At 52.1% G+C, this 9635-nt stretch overlaps 1 protein-coding gene across 3 annotated transcripts in view; it reads right to left on the reverse strand.

Annotated features, from left to right (window-relative positions):
• SLC2A9 (solute carrier family 2 member 9) overlaps positions 1 to 9635 on the reverse strand; it is a 246081-nt gene that overhangs the window by 69546 nt on the left and 166900 nt on the right. For all 3 annotated transcript variants that reach the window (XM_077750505.1, XM_077750504.1, XM_077750503.1), the window contains one exon: positions 6636 to 6746. In XM_077750505.1, the coding sequence (XP_077606631.1) occupies positions 6636 to 6746 (111 nt within the window). The remainder of the gene's footprint in view (positions 1 to 6635; positions 6747 to 9635) is intronic.

The following is a 9635-nucleotide window of genomic DNA, read 5'->3' on the forward strand; positions in this document are numbered from 1 at the left end:
AAGTGTCCAACTTCGGCTCAGGTCATGATCTCACGGTTCGTGGGTTCAAGCCCCACGTTGGGCTCTGTGCTGACAGCCAGCTCAGAGCCTGGAGCCTGCTTCAGATTCTGTCTCNTCTGCCCCTCCCCCACTTGCGTTCTCTCAAAAATCAATAAACAGAGGGGCGCCTGAGTGGCTCAGTTGGTTAAGTGTCCAACTTCGGCTCAGGTCATGATCTCACGGTTCGTGGGTTCAAGCCCCACGTTGGGCTCTGTGCTGACAGCCAGCTCAGAGCCTGGAGCCTGCTTCAGATTCTGTCTCTCTCTCTCTCAGAATTAAATAAAAAAACATTTAAAATTTTTAAATAAATAAACATTTAAAAAAATCAACTGTATTGACTTGGATTAAGTTCTAAGCTAGATTCAATAAAATGTACTGATTTTAATTGTACAGTGTGGTATGTTTTCACAAATTTATACGCCCATAAAGCCATGGCCACGTCAAGATACAGAACATTTCTATCACCCTAAAGTTCCCTTGTGCTCCTTTCCATAGCCGCAAGCAATCACTGATGTGCTTTCCATTACTCCAGACCAGAGTAGACTTGATTAGGTTAGAATTCCACATTGGTTATCACTACTCTTTTGAGATCCATCCCTGTTGTATATATCATTCCTTTTTAGTGCTGAGTAGTATTCCATTGAATGGATATACCGCAGTGTGTTTCTCCATTCAGCACTTGATGGAAATTTGGGCTGTATCAGTTTGGGCTCTTATGACTAAAGCTGTTGTAAACATGGGCGTTCAGGTCTGTGTAGAAATGTGCTTTATCTTGGGTAAATACTTATGAGAAGAATGGTAGTATGGGTAGCATTTTTATGAGAAACTGCCAGACAGGTTTCCAAAGGGTTGTACCATTACAATTCCCACCAGCCACATATGAGAGCTCCAGTGGCTTCACGTCTTCCTGTAGGTGAGGCCCTGGCTCAAGGGCAGAGAGGAGGAGGAGACAGGAGCCTCTGCCCTTGGAGAATTTTATGGGTTGAACTGTGACCTCCCCAAAAATGATATGTTGAAGTGTTGACCCCTGGTACCTCAGAAGGTGCCTTTGTTTGGAAATCGGGTCTTTGTAGAGGTAATCGAATTCAATGAGGACACTACAGCCGGCCGGAATCCCACGTGACTGGAGCCCTTATGACAAGGGAGGTTTGGACACACATGCACACAGGGGGGAACACCATGCAAGGGTGGAAGACAGGGAGCAGGCTGATCCCTCTGCCAGCTGGGGAACACCAGGGATTGCCGGCAAAGCACCGGCTGCTCAGGGAGGGAGCTGGAACAGACTCTGTCTCGCGGTCTTAGAAAGAATCTGCCCTCCGCCGCCTGGGTCTCAGACTTCTGGCCTTCAGAACGGTGAGACTATACCTTTCCGTTGTTCAGGCCCCTCCGTTCGCCGTGCTTTGTTACGCGGCTCTAGCAGACTAACGGGAGCTCGCGGCACGTTGTTGTCAAATGATTAGACATGTGAAGGGAGAGGGAAGGAAAATCTAAAATTTCATTTATTTCAAATGCAACTCAACGCTTGCAAATCTGACTTGAGTGCATTTGTAGTATTTTACAGATATTACTTTCTATGACTTTTGTAGGCCAATGTGTCTAGATTGTAACGTGCATGAAACACTGGGTGGCTGGCCGGACCCCTGGCATGTCAGGGGCGGCAGAGCCCCGTGAGTGTTCGCTCCTCAACAGGATCTAAGGGAGGCCCTGTTCTGCCTGTTCTGTTCCAGGCCTGGCCTCCTCTGCTCTGCTCTTCTATGAAGTCAGTTGCTGACTTGGCTTGATGTGCTGTTCGTGAGCACGGGGGCCACCGCAGGGCTCCAGAAGAGGAAGGGCTGCCGTTGGGGGAGGGGAGAAGGGAGGGGGGAGGGAGGAGGAGGGAGGAGGGAGTGGCATGCCTTCAAAATTCACATGATGGTGTGTGTGTGTGTGTGTAAATTTCCTCCTTTTAATAAGGATGCCAATTACATTGGATTAGTGGTCCCGCATTCCAGAATGATCTCTCCTTAACTAATTACACCCATAATGACTACATCCTGAGGTGTTGTTAGAGCTTCAACATACAAATTCTGTAGGGATGACAATTCAACCTGTAACAATAATTAACATTTACTGAGCTCTTGCCTTAGGCCAAGTGCTGTGAATTACTGTATAACTCTCATGATAAGACCTGTTGAGGTATTGATTTGTATTATTCCCACTTTCTCTTGGAGAAAACAGGGCGCTCAGAGAGGTTAAGTAGGTGGCCCAAGGCCACCCAGTGAGCGAGTTCAGGGCCGGGAGCCCGCGGAGCCCAACACGTCACTGGGTTGCCGGTACCCACTTTCTGCTCCAACAAGCACCAGATCCAGAGACTCGAGGTGCAGCTGTGAGCTCCTGAGATTTTGATTCTGAAATCGTGCTTGTTGGGAGGCAGGAGGGGGTGGTGGAAACCAGGAGGCTTGTTTTTTCCCCTTGAACGTTCCGGCACAGTCCATTCCTGACAAACACACTGCGAAGGAGGAGGAGTAACGATGACGTCATGTGGATCCCGCGTCCCCCGTTAGGGAAAGCAGCCTCCACTCCTCGAAGGAGTGAGGCTCATGCTCCACAAGCCACTGGCCCATGTGGCAGCCGGTGCGCAGGCTCCTGTGGCCTGGGGGCCACGCGGCGGAGGCTCGCTCAGGGACTTGATGCTGCGCCAGGAAAATCAATGTGGAGAACCAGCTGCTTCTGCAAGCTGCAGTGATTTACAGCTGCCCCAGCCGATGAGCAATGCCAGCAGCCAAAACTAATTGCGAAGCAAAGGAACAAAAACGTCTTTCTCAAGTGTCTTCGGTCCCAAAGCCGTTTTAACAGACTGTCAAAATCTCGGTGAGAAGAAGGAAAATTGGAAAGTCCTTTCTGAATGGCTGTTGCCTCACAGGGCTGGGTGAAGCTGGGACAATATCTTAGGAAACAAGGTAACGAACACTTTGGGGAGCCATCGGGTTTAGCGAAGACTGGCGGTCAGGACCGCAGGGGCCTTCATGCTCACGGACGTCTGTCTCCGTGACAGCTCTGTAAGGTGCTGGCCTAGTTTCCGTGGTCACCGTAAGGGATTAGCACCCACTCAGCGGACGAAGGAGGTCAGAAGTCTAATGTAGGTCTCACGGGGCAAAAGTCACAGCTGCTGGCGGGGCCGCATTCCTTCCGGGGGCTCGAGGGGAGAATCCGTTCCCTGCCCTTCCAGCTTCCAGAGGCCACCTCCTCGCCTCGGCTGGTGGCCCCTTCTTCCACCAGAGCCAGCAACTGCCACTGCAACCTCTGCTTTTGTCCCTCCTGACCCCTGCCTCTTTCACTTTTAAGGACCTTTGAGATGACACTGGGCCACCTGCTGAGTGCAGGATGACCCCCTACCCTGTCTGCAGATCCCTACTTTTTTTTTTTAATTGTTGAGAGAGAGACACACACAGAGTGTGAGCTGGGTAGGGGCAGAGAGAGAGGGAGACACAGAATGTGAAGCAGCTCCAGGCTCTGAGCTGTCAGCACAGAGCCCAACGCGGGGCTCGAACTCACAAGCTGTGAGATCATGACCTGAGCCGAAGTCGGACGCTTAACCGACTGAGCCCCCCAGGCGCCCCTCCAGATCCTTATGTTAACCACATCTGCAAAGCCTCTTTCACTGTGTAAGGTGACATCCTTCCAAGAATGCTTCCAAGAATGACGAGAGGGACATTTGGGGCGGGAGGGGGCAGGATTCTCACCCCACGCGGGCCTGGCAGTGTCCATTTTAGAGGACGAATAAATTCAGAGAGGTTGGGCAGGTTTCCCCACACCGCTCAGCTAGTAGACGGGTCCCTGGGATCTGAATTCCAAGCTGCCGGGCCCTACAGCCTAAGCTCCTTCTCCCCAACACACTGCTCCAGCTCAGACTCCCTGCCTCAGGCCAGAGTTAATCCCGAGCTACTCCAGAGATCGGGGTAAATGCTACCGTGGTAAGAAGTGCTCCCAAGTCACTCTTCCGCGCCTCCATTTCCTTTAGATGATACACCGGGCGGGGTGCAGAGGACTGGGGCCATGTGCACAGGGCCAGGGGACAGGCTGCCTCATGCACCTGCCTTCCTGTCACCCGCTAACGCCTGCTGGGCCTTCAGTGCTCGCCTTCCTGGGGCCCTCCTCCAGGAAGCCCTCCCAGGAGAGTTCATCCCAGTGAGGCACGTGGTACGTGTCTGTTTCCGGATCTTTCTCTCTGGTCTGTCCAATGCTGTCGGCTCTTAGTGAGGGTGATCCGCGGGCCAGAGGGCAGACACCGGAAGGAGGGCATGTGGAGTCGGGGAGACGGGATGGAGGCATCGTTACTCCCTCTGCAACTCTTTCAACCCAGGCAACAATCTAACTTTGGGGAGTGATGTGAGTGAGTGCTCATGAGATCCCAGGTAAAGCGCATCAGGTCCCTGGGGAGCGGCAGGGGCCCTCAGTACTGGCTCTCCCCGCTTCCTACCGGCTGGCTGTGTGATCCCGGATGCCAATTCTTTGGGACTCGGTCTCCTTACCTACCAGAAGGTTGTGAGAGGCCTGGTGAAGCTCTGCCGTCTGCAGGCATGTTCCTCACGGCCTTACTGCAAGTGGCGAGTACTGACGAATGGGGTACTTAGTACTCTGTGAGCCATACCATTTGCCAGGCAGGCACTCACTTGTTCAGTCCTCACCCCCCTCTATGAGGCAAGAGCAAAGTCGTTGTTATGGAAGTGGGGAAACTGAGTCATAGAGATGTTGCATAACCTCTCCAGGGTTACGCCGCTCAAAAGGAATGGAGCCAGGCTCAGAATCCAGGCTCTGCCGTCCAGGCTCCGAAGGGAGACACCCCACAGCCCCGGCCCCACAGACAGCAGTGAGGGCACCGGCCACACAGCCTGCTTCTCAAGAGCCACAAGCAGTGTTAATTCCCAGGGGCAGTGATCAGCATGCTTTTCTGTGTACACGTTACACGCCAGCAGAACATTTCTCACACATGAAGATGGAAAGTTAACTGGAAGGCAACTCTGGCGTGAGGTTCCATGAACCGAGGCAGGCTTACTACCGTGTAAGAACAAAGAAGCCAAGGGGAGATTTTATCCAATGTCCTTGGGTCACGTGGTTGTGGATTTCGTCCTCGGTTCTTTCTCTTTTTCTGAATTCTACAAATTTACCTTGATGAGCTAATGCTGATGAACAATACCATACCAAACAATCCCCCAAAACCAACCCTGAAATCCCCCATCATTATCATTCCAGACCAACTGTGCTTTCCCACGGTAACACCAGGAGCCACGACTGGGGAGGGGGTCTGTAACTCAAAGGGAGACCCTGTGAAACTCCCAGATTGTGAAGCAAGGAGGTATTTTCCTGTAAGAAAAAGAGCCTGAGTGAAAGCAGAGGGAGACAGAACATTGGTCCTCAGCACTTTCCTGACATCCCGCTTTAGGAGCCTCTTGTTAGGAGGTCCGTGAAAAGAGCAAGGAGCAAAATAGCGTTCTGTCGGAAGCGAGTCAAAATGCAACTGGGAGCCTCTGCTTGTCTGCACGGCGGCCAACCCCAGCAGCGGAAGTCTGTGTGCGCGCATGGGGCGAAATGAGCTCCTCCAAGGTCAGAGAGCCTCACTCCGATCCCGCCCCGTCGTGTACTATGTGCCCAAAATGTGAACACAGGCCGCAGCCCTCTAAGGTAGAAGAGAATCCGACAGCTCATGGAGGGGAAAACCAGCGCTCAGACAGGTCGAGGGCACTGTCCAGCATTACTCAGGCAAGAAGTTCCAGAACCAGGATTCGAATCTACTTTGGTCTGATTGCCAGACCCGTGCAATTTCTGCTAACTTCGAAGGCCGCCCAACTCCCTCCCTGCGGTGTGTTTATTGCGCATCTTTGAGGGTGAGAGTGATGAGCTCTGTGTCTTCTTTTGGACACTTCTGCTTATCATTAAACTCTTTTTAAAAAAACGTTCACTCATGTATTTTTGACAGAGAGATCACACGTGGGGGAGGGGCAGAGAGAGAGGGAGAGAGAATCCCAAGCAGGCTCCATGCTGTCAGCACAGGGCCCAAAGTGGGGGCTCCCTCCCACAAACCTCGAGATCACAACCTGAGCCAAAATCGTCAGGCGCTTCACTGGCTGAGCCTCCCGGGCGCCCCCTTTGCTTATTATAAAGTTACTCTCTGTGACACTGATCGACTGGAAAGTCTTTTCTCCTTTCCTTTCTCTCCAAAGTCCTACATGTTTGGGGTGGAAAGGTGACAGCTAATGGTTTAGAAACATCTTTAAAGTATGGCAATGGGCCTTAGGCTCACAGGGACTCTGACTTGGACTCGCAGGGAGAAGGAGCCCTTTTCACTCGGTACTCAACACACTGTATCACCTGTGACCAAGTGAGAGTTCAAAGCAAGCTGTTTATTAAAAGAAAGATAACGGGAGCAAAATATAAATGAGAATATTCTCTAGGCAGGCAAAACATCATGAGCTGCATGACGAACTCCTAAAATTCAGACACCTTTGGACCGACAAAGAACATGCTCCTTTAAAGGCAAGCACGTGTGTGGCATGGGGGTCCCCACGGCGCTACGCACCCCCTATGATGGTCTCAGGGATAACAGTCAGTTTACTTACAGAGAAGATGGCAGCCAAAGTCTCGATGCCCCCGGTGCTCAAGGTGATGTATGGGATCTTTTCCGGGGGGATCCCAGCTTTCCCAAAAATGCTGTTGGTGTAGAACCAAATCTGTAACACAGGGAACAAAACACAAGGGAAGAGAGTCAGCGAAAGGCATCTATGTCCAAAACTAAATCCGGGTCCAAGGCAGTCTCTGAGATTCGCTGCTGCATCCAGAGTGGAGCTGCGTGGTGTGGCCAACTACTTGTTTTCTTCCTTCTCCCTCCTCTGCCCCCTTTTTCTTTTTTTTTTTTTTAAATTTTTTTTTAATGTTTTTACTTATTTCTAGGAGAGAGAGAGAGAGACAGCATGAACAGGGGAGGGTTAGAGAGAGAGGGAGACACAGACTCTGAAATAGGCTCCAGGCTCTGAGCTGGCAGTCAGCACAGAGCCTGACGCGGGGCTCGAACCCACGAACTGTGAGATCATGACCCAAGCGAAAGTCGGACGCTCAACCGACTAAGCCACCCAGGCACCCCATCCTCTGCCCCCTTTTTCGTCACTAACAGAACTACCCCACTAGGGGCAACACGTGCTCGGCCGATCGTGGCAATGAGACATGAACAGAAATGTTGGTGAGGCTTCTTGGAAGCCTCCTTAAAATGAGCTTTCCAACAAGGACGTGTGATCCCATTTTCTGCCCTCCCTTCATTTCTGCTGTCAAGATGGCAAACGTGATGGCTGGAGCTTCAGCAGCCTTCTTGGATCATGAGGTGACTTCAGACTAGCACTGCTATTAGCCCCCATTGTAGCTCTGTGAGAAACAGAAAAGGTGTCTGATCCACAAGATGCTTTACTGTCATCCACTAGAAAACCATCATAGCAAACCTATGATGGGGACAATGTGAATGACACTCCTGTCTGGAGGTTGGAGACATGGCTCCGTGTTGAGGTGGCTTTGTGACCCCAAGCAATTCCCTGTGTCCTGCTGGGCTTCCTTCTCCTCCTCAGTCAAGGAGGAGGGGTATCAGGAATTGGGTAAGAACTGTCACTGTTCATTATTAGAGTTTCGGGTCCAGAGGCTGGACACAGGTCATTTGTCTTCTCCCAATCCCACCCATTTCCTCAAAGAGCAAGGGTTTGCTGGATGATAGACACCCATGCTGTCCTTTCCATGACAACTGACAGGAAACGTGCTGCATGAAGGGCCTCAGAAGCCTTTACACACTGATGGTCATTAAGCAGAAACATAAGAGTTCGTTGCCTATAACTTGTCGGGCCGACTGTAGCTGGGCGTGCTCTCTGTGTTTGCCTCTTTGTGTTTGGAAACAGCTCTTGTTTCTACAGAGGTGTCTCGTTACCAGCATTTGTTTAGCAAAAAAATTTTCGTGCATGGAGGAAAAAGATATCGGTCAGGTCCTGCACACATCTGTACAGATGGATTCTCTTTTAGCGATGGGAGTAATTCTTCATCAAGTTACGGCCACGCTCGGAGCCCAGTAGAAACGACCGCATGCATTTCTGTGAGTTTGCTGGGATCTGATGCATCTCTCTGCGAAATGCATTTCAATGCTCTTACCATAAGACAAAGACCCTCTCGCCTGTGCCTGCCCACATTTGACTGAGCCGAGAATTAGAATTTTAGATTCTACCTTTTTGCTTCCACATTCACAGAGTACACAGGGGGCTCCCAATAAATTCATTAGTTCCTGTAGGGGGCTGTGACAGAAGCCAAAATCATTCCAGAAGGCCTCAGTCCCCGCTGGATTGGTTTGTATAATCTCCTCCCCCTTTTGAAGGTTAACTGTGATGCCCAGCACATCCTCAGGGCTGGATCCGAGGCTGAGAATGACATGCTATCCACTGGTAGCCGCGGACGGAAGGAGCCGAAACGCCTTTACCCACATGCACTGATTTTCACCAGCCCCGGCTCCACGGCTCCTCCCGTCTGCGGCTACTGGTGGACAGCATGTCACTCTCAGCCTCGGGTTGGCGGCTCAGCCCCCACTGGACCCGTGTTCTCCCGCGGAAGCTGTGCCAGCCTCCCCGTGGTTTCCCTGCTGGCTCCTCACACCCCCAGCATCCCCGTCTCCTGCTCCCAATTCTCCCTGTAGCCTTGGGCTTCCCTGGAGGGGGTTACTTGTCGGCAAAGGGAGTCATACGCATAAAATTACAGGCAAGGTGGGGCACTTCGAAAAGTGGCTCTAGAGTCATTTCCTCTGTAAATGTGAAATTCACTGACAGGCAGAAAGGCGCCCCGTGGCCCGTCCCTGGAGGGGGAGCGGGGGCAGGGAGGTCTGCACACAAACTGCCCGTCTCCCTCTGCAGCTCCGGAAGCCATTGCTCCCCACTGAATCACCTTCCGGAGCAGGAGGGGAAGGGCCTCTGCCTCTGCCCGCGCTGAGGTTTATTTGATGAGGCAGTTTGAGGGCGTCCAACGACACAGAAGCACCGGGAGAGGTGGAGCGTGTCCCGCAGCAGCAAGCCCTCTGCGGAGCGAGCTGTGTGCTGACCTCGTCCAGGACACAGTCAGGCTCTCAGGTTGCCCACCATCTCCTCCTGCGGGGAAGGACTGGAGGGAACAGCAACCCGGAGGCCTGAGCACCGGATCCCAACCCCGGCATGGCCCCTGGCGAACCGTGGGTCTGTCGGCAAGTGCCCATGCGTCTCTAAAGAAGGTCAGAAGATCTGGCTTTCAGGGCGGTTGTAAAAAATGTATGAAGTGAGGGCACCCGGGTGGCTCAGTTGGTTAAGCCTCTGACTTCGGCTCAGGTCATGATCTCACAGTTCAGGAGTTTGAGCCCCGCGTCGGGCTCTGTGCTGACAGCTCAGAGCCTGGAGCCTGCTTCAGATTCTCTGTCTCCCTCTCTCTCTGCCCCTCCCTCGTTTGCGTGCGCTCTCTCTCTCTCTCTCTCCCTCTCCCTCTCTCTCTCTCAAAATAAATAAACATTAACAAAACACTGTAAAGTGATGAAGTAAAGCTTCTTTCCTAGAGCTGGCGTACAACAATTAGGCGAT

The sequence above is a fragment of the Crocuta crocuta genome, unplaced genomic scaffold (assembly GCF_008692635.1).
Source record: "Crocuta crocuta isolate KB4526 unplaced genomic scaffold, BGI_CrCroc_1.0 scaffold179, whole genome shotgun sequence".
Taxonomy (NCBI): Eukaryota; Metazoa; Chordata; class Mammalia; order Carnivora; family Hyaenidae; genus Crocuta; species Crocuta crocuta.